The following is a 20,528-nucleotide window of genomic DNA, read 5'->3' as shown; positions in this document are numbered from 1 at the left end:
GATATTTAAATAGTTGTTGTATTTATATCGGCCAACCAAAGGAGAATAGTTGAATTAAGAAGTGGCAGTCACTTTTTAGCAAACTCAAAGTCAAAAAAGCACAAGGTTCCCAACTTGGTTTTGTTAATAATGCACAACTACCTTATAGCTTACTTTTGTTAATCATATGCTATATATTATCTTTATATAACAAGGTTATATATATATATATATATATATATATATATATATATATATATATATACACACTAACGGGACAATAACTAGCATAATATGCATGTAGGTCATTTTTGGTCAGAAATGTGTGCAGTTTTTGTCTCCAACAACAAGGTTATATTCTAGTCTGCAAGTAGGACTGTCTCCAAGTAGTCATCTTATAGTCTCGAACGGGTTATACTTAACCCTCCGACAAAGCATTTTATGGAGCTCTGGTGGAGTTCTTATCTATCCTTCTCTCTTTCTATCCAAATACAGTAATTAATAGTGTGGAATACTAGGGTTACTTAGTATTACGGTATAATAGTATTCATCTTCACTTATGAGTGATAGATTCTAGATTTGAATATCCTGAATGATGAATTCAAAACTAATTTATATTCATCTTCACTTATGAGTGATAGATTCTAGGTTTGAATATCTTGAATGATGAATTCGAAACTAATTTATTTTCCTAAACTTTAGGGTAAATATATTGTTGTATTCATAAAAGAATAATGTATATTGCTGGAAATAAAAAATACATTCGAGACTACACTTTAAAATATAATATTTTAGAAGACTAAAACATAAACCTCCACGCTCTTTAGCCGATGAAGATGTCCTAATATGCCAAGTTATTAGAATATTAACTAACACTACACGTCGGGACACAACTTCATTCAATTAACGGTTCAATTGGTCTAAAACACGGTAACATGTCAAGAGAAGATTTAATTGTGTAAGAATGGTGATTGGTCGATGAAAGAAAAGCAGTAAGTTTTGCTGAAATGAACAAGTGTCCAATCACAAATAGACACGTGGCTAAACAATTAAAAAGGTAAAAAGGTAAACCAACATTACTCCAAACAAATAAACACGTATTTATTTTCAATTGAGTTTGCAGCAGGACTTGCTGCTTTTATTTCAGCAGTTTCTACTAGTTACTAATTAGAGTTTGTGGAGCAAGGAGCTTTGTTTTTTTGTTTTGGGACCACTTGTGCAAAACGAGTTTCACGCATATGCAAAATTCATACACAAAATCATATATTCATTGATAGTGTGAGACGTGTGCATGTCATGACCTAGCTTGCTAAAATGCTTCTCACGTGCATTTTGACATGCAAAAACCTGTTGATGTTGAGGGATTTTGATGTAGATTAAATAAAGTAAGTGATTGATTGTCTTATTGATTAGAGCGTTCCTATGTAATTTATCTTGAAAATGTAGAGGATAAAGTTTTACATCATTGAAGGACCAAACTCTGCAATAATTTATAAGGAATTGTGATACTTTCATATTACTAATTTATTTTATTGTGAAACCTCAACTTTCATTACTTACTATGTTTTGGGTTAAAACCTCTTATTTTGTATAGGATATCCCTTATAATAAAAAATAAAAAAAAAAGGAAACAGAAAAAAAAGGTTTTGATCTCAGCATATTTGGAAAATGCTTTTTAGCCAAAATAGTATCTGAAATTGACATAAATCCTCATTTTGGTCTCTGAGATTTAAATTGATCTCTGAGTTTGTCTAGTGTCAATCATTTTGGTATTTCCATGAAAATTTTCCTTAAATAAAGAGAAAATGAAAAAATACTCTCAATTTTTTGTCAAATCATTTTGACTCATTGTTTATTTATGATATTTTTATATTTCAACTTTCATACATTGTATCACCTCTCATTAATTTCCTACTTCTCTATTTTATGGGAATCTTACTCTCTTTAATTTCTCTAAGGGCTCGTTTAAATGTGTTTTTAAAATAACTGAAAGTGCTTTTAGGAAATATTTTTTGGTTCCAAAAGCATTTGAAGTGCTTTCTACAAGAAACACCGGTTATGTGCTTCTTCCATAAAGCACTTTAAGTGTTTTTCCAAGATTTACTAACATTTTTACTAAGGATTGTTTCTAAAAATATTTTTACTAAAAACGCTTTCAGTCATTTTAAAACCACATCCAAACAAGCTCTAAGTTAATTAGCTAAAAATACAATGAAATACAAAAACAAAAGCATCAAAAGTGACTAATTATTGAATTTTGTTGTCATCATTGTTGGAGTCATTAGCTCAACTTGTTTATCCAACGATGACCCTTTCTCCCTATTTCCTTTCTAAATGCTTAATTAATTTATCAGAATTAAATCTGAAACGTACGTAATTAATTATATATTACCATCATTTTATTAATTTTTATAGTCTGATGTGGTTGGCGCCTATTTCTTTTACGAGGACTAAAAAATTCAATGCACACCATCAATTATATGAACATGAAATACAATATTGGTGGTATAGTGACTTGTGCATATATACGTACTCCTCTTCTTATTTCTTCTAGTCAACATCTAGGACTTGGTACACAAATGTTGTTGTTTTCCTTTCAAATTTCTTAGTGTATCAATCACACCCGAAAACAGAAATTTGCTTAGACAAGAGTCAAACGATGAACTATGATTTTACGAACATTGAAATAAACAAATTAAACAGTACACCTTTGAGTGACGTCAAAATTAAGGGATGCATTAGTGAGTGTCTGTCCTATCGTTTTAATGATTCGACAAAACGAAATGATTATTGTGGATGGAAGATAAAGAGGAAACGTGTATAGATCTTGAGCAAAGTATAGGAGGATGAAGAGGGTAGTAGTGCACTGAATTATAATTAATCGTTGCAACCATTCTTGTTCAATAATGCATATTGGAGGTTTGATAGGGACTAAAGTGGCTTCTAAAATGGACTTACTAAATAATACTATTGGGGGTTTAAGACCGCCATCCAGTGAGAAAATATAATCATACAATCATGCTTCGTTGCTAAAAGAAAAGTAGCAATTAAATGTCGCTGAAATTTTAAAATGAACACGTGTTCGAATAATTGAAATTGAAAATTATGCTTGGACACTTGTCCATTTGTGATTAGATTTCAGCAGCACTTGCTACTCTTTTTCAGCAGCGAATAATAGTTCTAATTATAATTAATCTTGTTTTGTTTTGTAAGTCCAAATATTAATTAATATCCTTGATTAAAATGATTTTTGTCTTGATACAACAGAAATCGATGTACATCGAAAGACCTTTTTTATAACCGGCATTACACGTCTTCTAAGATATTTTGAAACTATTTAAAAATAGAGAAAATAATATTTAATAAACAACTAATTGAATCACATTATTACTAGCTTATTGTGAGTTACTAATTAAAAAAAGATGTACAAAAAGAATTAATTATTAAAAAACACTGTTTATATGATAAAAATACCGCTGCATTATTTGGTACATTATTTTGGATTACTTTTGAACTTTTTTGTTTAGAAGGCATTTTTGTCCTAAAATTTTTAGTGAAGCCGGTGACTCCAAAAGGGCCTTTGGTTATATATATATTATGTCTGGAAATATTTATGTGTATAAATTTTGGTCCTATTCCGTGAAAAAAAAAATTAAGATTGAAGGTGAATGATTATTTTTCTGAAGCCTTGTGACTTCATTTACAGTTATATATTTGCAAAAATAATATATATTTTTGGTCCTATCCCAAGAAAAAATTGAGATAAACATTGAAAGTTTTAATATTTTCCCATGAAAATATTATAGTACGTGTGGGGTTTTGGAAGTGTGCCATGACTCATTGGATTATATGCATGACACTTTTAGGGACGAATTTATTTACACGGAATATTCTGGATCTGATATCTAACGTTGGTAAAACACATGATGATGGTCAGAAAGAGGTTGAAATTATTCTGTAAATCTTTTCCACTTCCGAATAAATTGCCGTGGTGAAGCCATTAGCTAGTTCTAGTTAAAAAAAAAAACAATATATGCGTGACATGTTGATATATAACATAGCTTTGAAGAAATGATTTCAGATAAATTTTGGGTACCGACTAAACAAAAAGATAAACTTTTGAGCAGTAGAATAATTTGGGTACCGACTATACAAAAAGATAAACTTTTGAGCAGTAGAATAATTATGCATTTTAATAAAATATAAATATAAAAAAATAAATTAAGAAACCCATTACGTTGGTTTTACTATTTATGAACCAAATCCCCATGCCATCTTTCTTGTTTTCTATTTTTCAAATATATAAATAAAATGTATTTTCTCTTTTTAGATAGATAATAGGAAACTTTAATGAAAAGCATCCGGTACTGTTCACTTTAACGAAAAACCACATTTTTACACTAAAAAGTCAATCCTGGTACTATTCACTTTACCCTTTATTTTGTCTTTATCATTAAAACTCAAAATTTTCAAGCCATTTTCATTAGTTTTCCTTAGATAATATTGTTTGTTAAAAAAACATGCATGAACTGAATATTGAAAAGATTTTAATTATTTTTCACATTGACCACGTTATTCATGCTTGTTCAATAATAGAGCATCTAAACATAAATTAAATTGTCGCTGATTAATTGTTTAAACTTCAAAGCTTATAATATTTTGACTATCCTACGGTCAAGGTGTTAGATAACAGACAAAGAAGTGAAACATCACGAAGAATAGGTTTAGGTGTACAAGACATCATTGAACAACTTAAAACATTTCATCACTTAGTACTACAGTTTAGTAGTATTTCTTTTTACTTGTGAGTAAGAAGTCTTATGTTAGATTCTCACCAAAAGCAAAATTAAATCACATTATTGCTAGTTTAAACAGTCAAATCTAAAAAAAATCATCTCTAGGAGACTCTATATAATAGCAAAGTAAACACTTGTCTTTTAAGTTTGAGAAATGCTAAGGAAACTCTCTCAAAAGTGAGATTCTCTAAGGACTCTTTGTTACCTCATGTTTTTGGTACAATGTTTTATAACGTTAGCACGAGAATTTACGTTAAACTATGAGGTGACTGAGAATCCATAGAGAGTTCTACATTGAGAGAGTCTCCTTATCACTTCTTTTTTAAGTTTATGGACTCACTGTTCATATATATATATATATATATTTTTTTTTTGAACAAGCAATATTATTTACACTATGGGGGTGGAGGAGTGGGCTGTTATACCCACCCCTACATTTTTATCTATATTTCTATATTCCTCCCTGAAACATGTTTAGGTCTATCAATTTAGTCTTTTATCTCATTTAATCCTGGTCGTCGATCTAGTTACCTCATTCCTCCTAAACTGCCAAGTGGCAGCTCCCTAGCTTTCTTCTCTTCCCGAGCTCTCCCTCTGCATTTTCTGAAATCCATCTCTCTCTCTCTCTCTCTCTCTCTCTCTCTCTCTCTCTCTCTCTCTTAGCTCCGAGAGCTTCACCTAGCCCTCACCTTAGCTCCCTCACAAAATCGAACAAAAAATTCATATATTTGGAATCCTTGAGACTCAACGAACTCAACATTACCCTTGCTTGCACCATCAGAGCATCGTGGAATGTTCTGCCATTGAAGTCGAGAGCTTCAAAGCTCTAAAACTCGAACCCAAGTGAGACTTCTGTTCCTTCTTCAAATTTTTGGGTTATGCATGTTGTTTTATGATTTGTGATGTTGGTTTTATGGCAAAACTCGAGGGTTTTGACCTCAACTCTTCTCTTTGCTAAGAACCCAGCTCCGACGACAAACTCCAGCGAAATGTCGTCGAGTTCGAAGTTGGTGGGTGTCTTAGTGCATCTAATCTCTTCCTTTTTGTCTCTGTGATAACTGGGATGAGGTTTTGAACCCTTTATTCAAGCCTTAACCCTTGCATGCACCTCAATCTCTATTTTCCAGTTCACAGAAAGTGTGCAAGGATGAACTCCGGCGAGTTTGTTGCTGTGGGTGCACAGACCCCTTTGAATTCGAACCCAGGTAATTAATTACCTTATTGTTTGTTGGACAATGTCGTGTATGTGTGTGCAGTACAATGTATGTGTGGTGTGGGCTGCGATGTGTGTGTGTGTGTGTGTTAACTGTGTGTGTGGGTGTGTCCGTGTGAATGTGTGAGTGTATGTGGTTTGTGTGTGTGGCGCACGTGTGTGGTGTGTTGCGTGTGTGCGTGTGTAGGTGTGTGATGTGTATAATGTGCACCCGTGTGAGTGTGTGTTGTTATGTATAGATGTGTGCTTGTGTGTGTGTGTGTGTATGATGTGAGTGTATATGTGTACTGTGTGGGGTGGGGTTCTGTACTATGTGTGCGTATGTGAGTACAAGTGTGCTGGCGTGTGTGTATGTGTGTTGTGTGGGTTTGGGCTCAAGCCCAAACCACCCTTTTGTTCCTAAACTATCCAAACCCAAAACCCAATAAGTCCTAACCCTATTTAACCTAAACCTAAACCCTAATCCGGATCCAAACCCAAGATCCATTTCCATTTCTTGAAATTCTATAGTTGGGTAGTTTGATAAATTGTACATTTGTGCTTAGGTGAAGTTTCTAGTTGGGACCTCCCTAATCATTTTTCGCACAATTATGCTGCTACGAAGTATCTGTGAGTGGACCTCTTCTAAAATTTGCATAATTTTATAGTTTATTTGCATAAATGAAATGCATGCCTTACGAGTTTATGAACTGATTTTATGTTAAGCATGTTGTTGATGCACAAAATCGGAGGGTCTTAGAACAACATAAATCCGACCGTGAATCTGCAAGAAAGTAAAGAATACAAGATGTATCGTGGTTTACCCCAATGTTTGGGCTACGTCCACACTGATGTTGATATTGTTTCACTCTGAATGGTTAATATACAAGAAGGCTAGAAGCAGTGTGCTCTCTAGCCTATTTTCTGTGTTTGCCCTCTCTGAGATGTTTTCTCTCTTCCCATGGCCTAAACCTTGACCCCGCCTAATGAGGAGAGTGATGAGTCCTTTTATAGAATAAGGGCTCCTCACTTATTACATATTTGCCCCTTCATTTATTACATAATTACATTTGAGTCCCCCAAGTATTTATACGAGGTCTAAATACGGAGGTCCTAAATATGGTACAAACATATGTTTATTGAAATGTTGATTTTCGTCTCGTTATTTTGTAAGAAATTAATTGAGCTATATTTTAATATATCGTATTTTTTATAAAAACCATGAACTGGTAAACTATCTGATGGATGACGGTAGGATGCTAGAACATGTTTTCAAAACCCCTCTTTATAGTATAGACGATGAATGACTTTATACTATGAAGTGGTTATATTTGAGAGGCATTATTATTTGTGCGTACCTAGTGGACGCTATGCCGCCTGGGGCGAGGATCTGGTGTTGGCAGTTAGGCCAGGAAAAATAATCCCTAGCTACGGGCTGAGGGACACGGAGTAGGCATTGGGCCGACAATTGGTAATCTCTGGCTACGAGCACAGAAACCACGGTGCTGGCATAGAGCCAGGAGTTATATTTATTCAGTGATCTTACTGACAGCACACCGCACTTACGAGACGATCTGTGAGACGATTTATTTTTTGATTTCCGCGATCTGTCTTTTGAGATGTTTTTGGCATGCTAGGATTTTCAGTAAACCTATCAGTTATTATGCTAGTAGTTTTCTTTATATAAACTGTGGGGGTTAGTATCTTGATAATTGTTTTATTATTATTGTATATATATGAACTTGGTCCACTCACCTTTGTTTTGCGCCCCCATTCAGGTCTTAGAAACGAGGACTACAACACAACGTACGAGGCATTCCCCTACCAGTAGCAGTCTATCACTCATTTGTATGATATCTTGTAATGATATTTCCTTTTGTGATCTTGAATTAGAACGTATTCTGTGCACTCTAGATATTTCCTTAAACTTTGTTTATTACCTTTAGATTCTAATGATTATTCATGTTCATTTTCTCCTAATCATTACTCTTGTATTCAATACATGGCTTTCGTCACCCTCGGGTGTCGGCCAGCACGTGCCTATCCGGGTATTCAGAGAATATCGAGGTCGGGACGTGTCATGGGCTAAGCCTCACAATGGGCAAGCCATAATAACGTGGTTAAAATTGCCTTTGTGAGAATCGAACCTAATATCTCTTAGTTACAATTGAACATAAATACAACTAGACCGTAATACTACATGACATTCAAATGTTAAAAAATTAATAAAACTTAATGAGGCACCTGTGTGCCAAGGAGAAAAGGAAGAGAGAAAATGTGGTTTTAGAAAATGAGTGGGTTGAGTTTTTTTTTTAATTTAAAATTACTGATAATAAAATATTAAGTAGAATGAATTGTTAATAATAAAATGTTATAATGCTGTTAAAATAGAGAGTATTGTTGGAGATGAAAAGTTAAGAAGACAACTTAAAGTAGTTTTTCGACAGTGTTCACTTGTTAAACTAGCAAAACATTAACAAATTTATCTTCAATTCTCAAAACCCCTCACTGTAATGACCAGTTTCTAAAATTTCGGTTTTATAATTTTTAAATGTGTGATTTTATGAAAATGCCTTTCAAGACGAAATCATTGACTTTTGTTGACCCTCGTACCATGCAATGTATAACCTATTATATTAATGTATTCTTGTAGTACTCGTCGCTACGAATGCATGGGCGTAAATAGAATGTAATTTGGAGTTATAACGAAGATTCTACGAAGTTTGGAACTCCAAGGGCATTGTGATCCTTTTGCTATTAATTGGCACATGTGGCATTGTTGTGTGTGCCACGTGGGACCTAAGGAGGAGTCCCCAATCTTTTGGAACTCTCTCCTTCTCCTTTCTCTCCCATGGTTCTCTTCTCTCTTCCCATCACTATCTTTCTCCCCCTTTCTCTCTCACCTTCATCTCTCTGCACTCTCTCTTCTCCTAAGCATGAGTGCACACACATACACACATACAACCACAACAACAACAACGACAACCACCATCACCTCCCCTGCACTCCGGGGAAACCCAGAAACGACGAGGGGACTCTTCCTCAGTTTTCCAACAAACTATCTAACGGCTTTCGAGCCCTTTTTCGACCAAACCATGGTTAGTCAGTCGTCGAGAAAGTTTTCCGGTGAACCCACGACCTTCTAGGTCATTTTCCAGCCAAACCATGACGAGTTAGCCGTTGATGAGGGTACCAATCTGTTCATTTCATTTCGAGTTTCCGGCGAAGAACCCAGTTTTCCCGCGAACCTGTCGCCTTTCAGGCCATTTTCCGGCCATCTCCAGCCACCATTGGACTTCCAAATATGAATTAGAAACGAGGCGTACAATCCTGGTATCGAGGCACTCCCATAACGGTATCTTTGAGTTCCCTCAGTGTAGGACCCACTTTCCTTGTAATCTCATTTATTCCATAATTTTCCGTCCGCATCTCAATTAATTGTATGTACTGAACACGGTCCTGCATTTGCATATTTCATTATATTTAAATTTACTTATTTTAGTTACCTTTGTCCTTCTTTATAACTTGCATGCATGTTCAAATGGCTTCATCACCCCCGGGTGTCTGCCAACACATGCTCATCCTAGTATTTGGGGATATCGTGGTCAGGGCATGTCACTCACCCTCCATTGTAGCATAAAACTCTAACCAATGAAACTACAAACACGTTGATTGCGAAAAATTACTTTTGACCAATGGAACACAAAATCGACGTTTCGAATGCTTCACACGAGATAAGACTTCATATTTTTTTCATTGTTTTAGTGATTTGAACGTCATTGGCATCCCTGTATAGAGTGAGAGACAAGTCTTTCGATAGAGAAAGTTCAGGGTGAGATCGGATTTGTGGGTTTTTATTTTTGTGGATCTACAAAATTGGCATATCTTGAATAAGACTAAAAGTTTTATACTTTTTTTCCGTTTTTTATTCATGGGTTTTGTGTTTTTGTGTATGAGATTAAAAGCATAGTTTCCAAAAAAAAGAAAAAAAAAATTAAAGGCATAAACATTTCAGTTATGAGAAAAAGAGCCGTTTTCATTCTCAACTAGTGTTCGAACGATTATGTATTAATTAATAATCGATTGACTGGTTTGATTTATATATTTGCATATCAATATTTTCATCTATATCAATATTTTGAACACTGCTTGAAAATGAACTATTAATCAAATCAATAACAGGAGAGGAGTTATTATGGGCATTTCAAAATCGTTATGACTGTCGAATCCAAAAAAATGCACGATGACCATTTAGGAGATATAACTTGAAACAAAACCCGTCGCGAAAATCATACCAGAGACAGTTTTGGGTCTCACTGACTATGACCCTCGTACTGTAATAGATGTAGATATTATTGACACATTAGATGATACACTCTTCAAAAGGTGGGAAAATCCAGCCTTGATTTTGTATAAACTACAAAATTTAATGGAAATTATATTAATGGCTCTCTCTGTGGCTCCAGTCTGTTCGAGGAGAAGAAAATTGTGATTTGATGATGGCAATGTGTATTAATCAAGTGTCTCACAAAAAATAGAGATATTATTGCATTACCATTGGGCCTATACATGATTGGAATATGTTGCTTAGAACAAGCTGAACTTCTCCAGATGTGTGCTCACTCCTCACAAGATCTGCTAACAACGGAAATAACCGAGAGACGTGCCTCCTAAACGAAACCTTTTCCAGACTGTTCAATACCTGCAACGCTGACACGGCTATGTCGGTCCTCGCGGCCAATTCTTCCTTCTTTGCTGTGCCCAAGGGAAGAATCCAGTGCAAAACTGGCTGATCGGCAGGCCTCTGCTCGGCAGAATGAAGCTCGGTACACTTTAGGTATATCTGCAATATACTTTCACACACTCCAACGAGTTTGGCTTCTATGTTCATCTCCTTCGACAGAGAAGGATTGTCCACGAGGGCGTTTTGGAGGAAGCTTAAGTAGTTCTTGTAAGAATCATTCTCGAAATGAACCAGAGGTGGGGAAGTGAGTTCCAGGACGGAGCACACTTTTTGCAGCTTCTTGTGCAGAATTGTCTCTGAGTTCAGTTGGTGAGCATGGGATGCAATGAGGGAAAATATTTCAAGGAGGATTGAAATGTTGCCAACTGATAACGATTCAAGGTGTAACTTGTACAAATCAGTAGCAACCTGAAGAGAGAAGAAACAAGAGAAAATAATGAAAATTCCACAGTTTTGACATGGTTCGCAAGCATAGCTCTAACTTTAAACTGTAATTTACATGTCTACAATATTATCGTCGTACCCAGTGCACAAGGCTCCCGCTTTACGCAGGGTCTAGGAGAGGTGAATGTCGGCTAGTCTACAATATTATAAGTCAATAAAATATACATGAAGGTCTCAGTTAACTAGCATCAGTAGCATGGACACTTGGTACCATACATATGCTAGAAATAAAAAATCAAATTCCGAGTTCATTATGTCATAAGCGTGACTGTGTGACCATAAGCATTGACACAACAGACATCAAAATACGAGCAATTAAGCAATCACACGAACATCATATTTGCATGCATGCTGTATTTATGAGCAAGGGGAAGGAAGAACTACAAACATAAATCATGCCTGAATGCATGCGAAGGCTGAAAGGGGAGGAAGAAAACCTGTATGATAAGTAGCTGCATAGCAATATGACTCTTCATTCTTGATACCAAATATGATGCTGTCTGCAGATTATCATCCTCAAGATCATCATTTGTAAACCCATGATCAGATGACAAATCTATATCGCTATAAGATTGAGAAAGACCGGGAATATTGATGTCGTCCATGGTTCTTAACACCTTCATAAATCCAGGCACGGAAGATGTGGTTGCTTCTTTTAAAGCCAGAAAGATCTCTCTCCATTCATCTTCTGAAAGCTTGTCACCAACTTCACCAGCCAAACGCACTAAACCTGCAACCCCAGTGCTAGCGGGACCCTGAACAGGACTTCGTATGAGTCCTGTCAGAATGGATACCACACCTGGTAGTTGCGGCCTTACTGTATCGAAAAAACTGACAAATAGATCTATGAAACAGTCTGCTGCAACTGCAGAAGTTTCAGAATCCCATGTGCTTCCATCAGGACGCGGAGATACTGAAACTGGTGAAGACTGGTCTTTTTCCATATGTGTGTCTTTCTTACCGCATACACAGCTAAATATGGGGTAAACAACAGAATTGAATATCGCAGTCCAAAAGGAGCATGAGAAGAGATGACCATGATCCTTTAGAATGTTGAAAAGAACTTCCAAAGAACCCTTCCTGATTGCTGATCTAGGATCTGATGTTAGCTTTGACAAACCTGTGACAACAATAGAATATTTAAGTAATGAAAGAAAAGGATGAATCAATTTGAAAAGACTGAAGACCAACAAGACCTTTCTCTATAGATATAAAAAAAGACAAGTATAATGGAAAGAATCCAAAATAGAATCGAAGAGAAATAAAACCGACTACCCAAAGCTAAGAAGTTGTAGCACTTTCCTGGAAGCTAGCATTAAATCAAGTTACCTGTTAGCAATGGAACCCAAAAGGATGCATGTTCATCTTTCTCATTGAAAGTCACTCCATTTGAAGCATCCTCATTCGCTGTTGGAAGGGATGAAACATCAAGCTCACTCCTCTTGTTGTAAACAAGCCCTCCTTCAGCAAGTTTGACAGCACAGTACCGGAGAAATGCAATAGCGTTGAGGCTAACATCACTATTGAATCTGCTATTCGTGAAGGTTAAGAGGCATCTAACACAATCAGTAAAAGTCATTGTCTCTGTCTCTGTTATATAGGGGAAGTATTCTCTGACGATTTTTTCCATGGTCTCAAAGGCCAACAAGACAATATTTTTCCGCTCATCAGCTGCCGCTGCTGTAAAAACCTGATGAAAGAACAGCATGACGTGAGAAACAAGGCATTATTTCTGTCATTTTGCAAATAACTAGAATTTTTTTACTTAAAGCTGTGGAAAACAAACCCAAGCCTACTTCGAGATCATTAGAATGATAAGACACAAAGGCTTAAAAATAAACTTTACAGCTCTAACGAGAGAAATAGAGGGAACTTATTACCAATATTTTGTGTTACTGCCTGAATTTATCATTTGAAACTTCACAGTGGCAATAGTTCAATTTGGATCACAAATCTTCAAAATTTAACTAATCTACACTATAAATCATTCAACTTGTAACCCAATAGCATACCAGAAATACACTTTTCCAGCCAGATTTCACATGATTGACACGGCTGAGGACCATTTGTGAAATGCACCGAACAATTAATTCCCTAATTTCTGTAGAGTTGCTTTTTTGCATAACAATCACAAATGGTCTCAAAAATTCATTCTGGAAGTTGTAATTTGCCAGCTCCTCGCGCTCTAAGAATTTCATAGCAAGCTGACGTAATGAATCCATCACAAATATTGCAACTGAGAGGTTCTCTGACAAGCCAACTGATACAAAGAAATCTGAGAGAACATTCCATATGCGAGACCACACTAATCTGATGCGGTTCATATTGTAATGCCTGCAAAGAAAGATATTTATTTTGTGATCGTAAAATTCATCCCAACTTCTCATTTTGTTCAGATGAAGTTGCATGTCTGATTATCAGGAAAAATTAATAATCAATGTGAGAGAAAGGTGAAGACAAGAAGCAATGAATATATCTGCAAGAAAAAGAACATGGAGAAGTACTAAAGAGTTTGAATTGAGAAAAAGATTGCATGGACTTCATGCTTAGCATGCCATTTGGGAGCTTGAAAATTTTAAGTTTTCATGCGTAATCTCACAATAAAATATAAATTCTGCTGTCATTGTGCTCACGCAACAGAATCTAATATAGAGGAGAAAAGACTCTTACGCTATTTCAACTATTTTTGTGAGGCTGAATACGCGAGGATCTGTTGGAGATTGCAACTCTGCCATGGAAACTTTGCACAAGGCCTTCACAAAAGCCACTATTGCTTCACTGTTTAATCTTTGGCTATGAGCAAATACATGATTCAACTCAAAATTCCCAATCTGATCCAGCAAATTCAAGTTTGAAATGAAGTTATTAATCTGTTCTGGAGTTACCAGTCCAGAAGTGTTCACCCGGACACTAGTACTGTCATACGAACCCCCACGAACAACAGCCATCACAGCTGGATTCTGTATAGTTCCTTTTTTCGTCAGAGAAGAAAGTCCAGTAGGCTTTGGTGATTTTTCCTCTGTTTCGACCTTTGATCCAGTAAAAAAGGATGCATCAGTGGGTGCACCTTCTCCCAACAGTTGCAAATGCTCGATTCGGGAAAGACACGTTAATATGTGTTCCCATGCTTCCTGAAGATGATTACCATCTTCAATGGCAATTGATATTATTGCCTGCAAACAGTAAATGTATAGGTAAAACTGATATAAAAGGACATTGCACAGAAACATACTGAGCACAGACACCTGTACTATCCAAAGAATGCAAGCAATAAACGTTTGGTGCTATATTCTGCCAACAGTAACCCTAAGCCCTAAATTTCTATGGTATCATTTGTTATATGAAAAGGGTCAAGAAAGAAAATTGTAATGCAAATTGATCAAATTTGTTTTACAATTATAATATATGTGGGGAATGGTGTTACATGTGAAAATCCAGATACATGCTTAACTTGCTCTTTCAATAAATATACTGAACATGCACTTACCTTCACAGCATCAACATTTTTTTGCCTCATATCTGCAGCATTATGTAGATAAGTAAACTTTGCTACTGAAGTGACAAATGCATCTCTCTGGGTCTGCATTCCCATCAAAGCAGTAACATGAACAGCATGCCGAAAACCTTGTAAGCATTGAGAAGTAGCAAGCCTGTCATCACTTTGGTCAAGAGTCACACTAAATGCAGCCAACATAGGACCCCAGCAGACCTCCACCATAAACCTCAAAATTGCCACATCTGTCACAGCATGATAGATAGACCTGCAGCACCAAGAAAACATGAATTCCCAAACGTTGCCAGACTCTGAATAGGCAGAAGGCAAGCTCAAATCCCACATTGGTCGGATCAATTGATCTTAAAGTCCCAAACCAACTCTCTTCTCAAAAAAAAAGTCCCAAACCAACTCATACCAACTCGACAATGCCTTAGACCTAATTGGGGTAATTACTTTAATTATTTTGTGTAATAAACAAAAGATGTTGATAGAATGTGACTATGTAGACATTGGCTTTCAACCTCCTACAACTGTCTTCCTCTGTCAGGCTTGGAACTGGTTGAATAAAAGTATGAGGTTAAGTATGATCAAGCAGAGTTCAGTTTTCTCCCAACCAACTACAGTACTGATAGTACCAAAACGGTATCTGAGTAACCTAAGTATTTGACAGTAGAAGGAACAACAATGGAAGGTGTGATTGTCACTTCTACATAGTCAAAACAAGTGTCATAAGATATTAAAAAAGAATATTATACTCATTAAACCATGACCACACTAACCCACTTCTCAATGCTCCATCAGTGTCATAGGTAAAATATATTACTAATAAGAGAAAGATAATTCTATCTTGTATATTATATTAGCTTACTCTGATTTTCCTGACTTTGCTTTAAATTGCTCTTGAATGTGCTTTATAAGAAGACCATTTGCACCCAATGCTTTTTCTTCAGTCTGCTTCCCAGTTACCAAATTCAGGATACCATCCAAGCCTAATAATTTATTAAAACTGTTTTCCTGCTTGCTCTGTGGTACAGAAGAATCGGCGCTCATCTTAATCTCATTTTTAACAATTTGATCATATAGGACACCAAGATACTCCTCAGGTAGATCCTTTCCATCATCTATTCCTCGGTTGTTCCGGATGAAGTCAGCCTTGGTCATCTGAATAACCGGCGAACACAGATGTCAGAAGACAGAAGTTAGATTTTGACAGACACTAAAATGCTATACGATGTGTATAAAAATGAGGATGTAACACGAGACTTTATTGATTTATAGTTGCACACCTAAAAAAAAAAAATATTAAAATTCTACAGAAAAAGAATGTTATTTCCCTCAAGTACCCCCTCCTCTAAAATAAAACAAAAAGGAAAAGAAAAAATGACACAACATTTTTAAAAAAATATAAAATGAGATTAACGATGTTCCCAAAAGGATTTCAACTCCTGTAATGGGAACATCTGGGCATAACTTCAGAAAGCAACATTCCTATATTTAGACAAACCACATCTGGGGAATGTAAAAAATATAACCCGACTATTCACCTACATGTGATCCAAATTAAGAATAATAAAAACAGAAAAGAAAAGCTCACCCAAATAATTACTGCAAACTATCAACAGAGAAAAAGGGCTCAAAACTCATTGCGGTTTGACATAAAACATAAAGGAACATGTTATGCATGCAAACCTTATCTTTCACCATGTTGTTATGGGCATCTGTATTGAGCATTATCACAGAGTATGCAAGGACATATGCAGTATCTGCACTTGTAAACGAATTTGGACTGCATTTACAATAGCGCTCAGCAAATTTCTCCATGATGCGGTCAATTTTCTGTGCTTCTCCAGGTAACCTGAAGCCCCGCAGGAAAAACCTTATTGCTTCACCGAAATCCATCCCTTTGAAATTAAAGGAATCGACATAAGCATGCATAACTTTTAGAGGAAATTCCTCCCTTTCACCCAAATAATCACCAATCATGGTTTCATTTAGGCCAGCAGTGTTGTTCCTCAGGAAAGAAGCCACATCTTCTGGGGAACTACCAACTTTTTTGCTGCTTATCAGAAACTCAATGCCCTTGTTAGGCTTCCTATTAAACAGCGAGACACCTTTCTGTATTAAAAACAATAAAATGTCACTAAAGAAAGAGCCATATTTAGCCAGAGGCATATCGACTGAGGGGACAAACACAAATTCATATTGCATTCCTGATGATTGTATACTCTATTTCGCTATAAACAAAGCAGAGCTCAACCTGAAGTTCAAGCTTATAAGCTCGACGTTGCTCAAGAGTTGCAGCATCTGAAACTTCAGCACTTCCTTCTGGATGTACTTCATTATCAAAAGCAGCTCCTTCTTCACCATTTGGGGTCGAACTATTTTCTGTTTTCTCAGCTGAGGTGTCGCTTTCATTGGTCTTCGGTAGATAGGAGTCTCCCATACTCAGCTGTTGGTCCATCCAAGATCCCATTGAATTTATGATGCTAACCAAGCACTTTACGGATTCATGCCGGAAAGTGATATCTTGGACTGGAGACAATGTTGTTGTTGAACCAGTGGGAGGTCCTAGAGCAGTTTTCAGAAGGCCATTGACAATCCTGCAAATATCTGATGGAATTATAAGGGTTTTAATACATTTTACAAAAACACAATGCTTACAAAGGAATGATGGTAAAAAAAATTAAATATGCATGCATTTTGAGTGTATGTGTGAGAGAGAGCTAAATAGACCCAGAGCAGAAAAACTGGGTTCAAGCTAGAGTTTTTGGAAAAATCAATCGTTCACATTGGCTTAAGCTAAAAGAATGTAGCCCCATTTTCAAGCTCTTATTGGGTTAAGAGTAATTTGGAAACTTCCTAGTTGTAGTCCTGAATCCTAGCTCAGGAACAAAAGTGTCCTAAATATGCAGCCTTAAACTACGAGATAAATGTTATTATCTCCTAAGTAGAATTCAACTACCTCCAAATTTAAAGATTTTCATTCAGATATGTAAGCTTCAAGCTTCAAAGCAAATTAATACCAAAACAGAAAATAAGGAATACCCATAGGAACTTCATGTTCTGATGGCATCAAAGACATGGAAAGTAAAAAAGTAACAGACAAGTGCAGTACCTTTCAAAGATGTTTGGGGCATCGACATCACAGTCATAGTTGACAAAAATGTCAATGATAATCTGCGAATCCTGAGAGATCTTCTCCAATAGATTGAGGACTGTCATTTTTTGCAAGAAACTAGGCTGGAGAACATTCTCAAGCACGCGTAGGACAAGCATCGGAAAAAATATACCAATTTCTGCTTTCAATCCTGATCTGAATTTCGATAACAAGCTGGTGAAAATAGAACACTGAAGCTGGAAAATGGCCATGACTGACAACGCACTGTTTTTTAACAGTGATAAGCAGAGGAACTGCTTGACAGCATTGAGAAACCTGTGCCAAGTTAATGCAAACTATTGGCTTCCTCACAGTGATTCGTGAAAATATTGCAAAAGTGTACTCAAGTAAACAATATGTTCAGCAACAATATATCAGCAACAATAACAAAAATACAGCATATCAGATTTAAAGTCCTTAACAAGAAGAAAATGCCCCTCAAAGCACCTGCATTGTATACCGCTAATTTCTAAAGTCTTAAACATTGTTTAGTCACTAATTTAAACTGGGTTTACTTCTCCAGATATCTACTCTGCTATGCTTTCAAAGTAAAAGTACACTATATACCCGTTTATAAGCATGAAATGACTCAAGTATGATTGGCATACGATCACTTGCCTCTCATTGTTGCGCCAAATTGGACCCCCATTGTCCATGACCACCTTCAAAAGCTCTAAGGACAATACTTTACCCCTCAAGAGAATTTGATCATCAGAGTGCTCCTGTGATGAGTATTTCATGGACAACTTACACAAATTCTTAAACAAAAGATACCCATCATCCCTAATCTTACTAGCACAGTCGCCGGATTCAGCTCCATCATTATTAGACTCACCACTGGCATTGCCGTTTTGTAATTTGGGACCTGGGGAGGCAACCGTTTTGATTCCATCCGGACCGCCGTAGCTCGCATCCATAACCTCATTGATGAAATTCTGGCACAACAAAATGGAGCTCCCTTCGTTCAAATTCTTATCAGTGAATTCCAACAACTCGTTCACCGAAACCCTAGAAATGCTGACATTCACCGAATCCTCCTCTACTCTGGTGAAAACAATCACCATAATCTGAGCCAAAACCGACTTGGCGCAGATCTGATTGGTCCCATTCACTCCACCAAGGTACACATTGTAACAAGTCCTAACAATATTCACCAAACAATCACCGCGTATCAAAACCCGCGGCGATCTCACGGCGGCGAGCAATACCCGAAGCACGCCGAGCTCGATAGGCTCCTCGCTGATCGCCGCGCACTTACACACCGACTCGACGAGCTTGAAAAGCACAGATTTGGGATCGGAAGTGTCGATCTCACCGCGGAAGATACCAAGGGAGAAAAGCTTGAAGACGCAGTCGATGGCGGGCTCAACGACCTTGGGGTAAGCCGAATCTAGGGCGAGGAGGACGGGGCGGAGGGCGAACTCGGCGTCGGCGAGGGAGATGCCGGAGACGGGGGACTTGGGATCGATGATGGAGGAGTCAGTGACGGAGTCGAGCTTGTCGAGGGCGGATTTGCAGGCGGAGACCAAATGGGAGTGCTTGCGCCAGGCAGCGTTCTTGATGATTTTGTCGAGGGAGGGGCCGAGCAGGCGGCCGGCGCGGGAGGGGCCGCCTAAGGTTTGGGAAGCGGACATTGATTTGGGAATTGGATTGTCAGTGGACTATGCATTCGAATTCGATCGGATCTCCCTCTTTCTCTCTCTCTCTTCGTTTCATTTGGGTGTTATTTCGGAGAGAGAAAAATAAAAGAGGGAGAGTATTTATAGTTTGAGAAGGAAGGAAGGGCTGAGCCGACAATTACGTAATCGGAAAATTCTTAGGGAACCGTTTGGTATGTGGGATGGACGGAACAGGGCGAGCCGTTCCGTTGGTGCGTCTAAAAACTGTGGAACGGTTGTCCCATGGGACGAAATTTGGCTGATTTTTCGTTCCACCTCTTCCCCTGGAACGATCCGTTCCACATCCGTGGAACACAAATTTATAACATTTTATGACAAAATTTCTCCTTATCTTTTTCAATATTTACATCATCTGTTCCGTCCTGTTCCGTCCCGTCCCGTTCCCATCTGCGTACCAAACGGTACCTAGAGTATGCCACCTACGTTATCTGGATTTGTGTTTACGTCAATGGATTATGGCTAAATAATATTTTCGAGTTCTCCTAAACAATTTTTTTTTTTGTGTTGGTGACTATTTTTTAGTGCAAACGATTTTTTCATACAAGGAAGTGAAATACTGATATAATAATTAATATCGAATTCATTGTTTAAGTGAGTCAAATATGTTACAATAAGTTTGTAACATGATATCTTGAGTACGATTCCTCCATAGCTTAGAGAAACAAAAATTAAAAACATTTCATTTGCAACAAAACTATTAAACATACTTTTTAACTTTTAAATTTTGTCTCCATGTCATTGGAAATACTAGACTTCCATTCGGCATATCATTACTTTAACTACATTGATAAAATAAAATGTGAGACTCACATATGTCCACGTCAACGATTTAATAGATTTTCTAACGAAAGTTAACGGCAAGGACCAATGGTGCACGTTTCGTTAAATTCAAAGACGTAAATTAATGATTATGAATTTGTAGTCTAGGAACAAAATCTAAAGTGAGGTGGAACTTCATGGACTAATCCTTCCCAAAAATCACACTTCCAAATTATTCAAAGTAAGAGTCTAAAGTTCAAATCAAGAGCTTGATGTAGAAGC

At 36.9% G+C, this 20,528-nt stretch overlaps 1 protein-coding gene across 2 annotated transcripts; it reads right to left on the bottom strand.

Annotated features, from left to right (window-relative positions):
- Positions 1-10,437: 10,437 nt before the first annotated feature.
- Positions 10,438-19,554, bottom strand: LOC103445299 (brefeldin A-inhibited guanine nucleotide-exchange protein 1). Of its 2 annotated transcripts, none has more exons than XM_008384289.4 (11): positions 18,427-19,554; positions 17,767-18,084; positions 16,909-17,251; positions 16,341-16,766; positions 15,520-15,812; positions 14,643-14,916; positions 13,826-14,328; positions 13,168-13,489; positions 12,485-12,845; positions 11,593-12,275; positions 10,438-11,119 (listed from the first exon to the last, which is right to left on the bottom strand). In XM_008384289.4, exons 1-11 carry the CDS (start codon positions 19,440-19,442, stop codon positions 10,511-10,513), a joined length of 5,148 nt encoding a protein of 1,715 aa, XP_008382511.3. In that variant the 5' UTR covers positions 19,443-19,554; the 3' UTR covers positions 10,438-10,510. The 2 variants fall into 2 exon arrangements, with proteins under 2 accessions (XP_008382511.3, XP_028965675.2); XM_029109842.2 differs by having other exon boundaries at positions 16,909-17,261; positions 18,427-19,544.
- Between the last annotated feature and the right edge of the window lie 974 nt (positions 19,555-20,528).

The sequence above is a fragment of the Malus domestica genome, chromosome 10, assembly GCF_042453785.1.
Source record: "Malus domestica chromosome 10, GDT2T_hap1".
In the NCBI taxonomy this organism is placed as follows: domain Eukaryota; kingdom Viridiplantae; phylum Streptophyta; class Magnoliopsida; order Rosales; family Rosaceae; genus Malus; species Malus domestica.
This window is presented reverse-complemented; position numbering and strand designations above follow the sequence as displayed.

Bases quoted from the DNA above. Each gene is read 5' to 3' on its own strand.
- LOC103445299 (XM_008384289.4), bottom strand. From the start codon at position 19,442: ATGTCCGCTTCCCAAACCTTAGGCGGCCCCTCCCGCGCCGGCCGCCTG. The intron at 14,917-15,519 runs GTAAGCTAATAT...TTGGTGCTGCAG, and splicing joins GCAAAGTCAGGAAAATCAGA to GTCTATCTATCATGCTGTGA. The intron at 13,490-13,825 runs GTAAGAGTCTTT...CTTTCTTTGCAG, and splicing joins ACAAAAATAGTTGAAATAGC to GCATTACAATATGAACCGCA.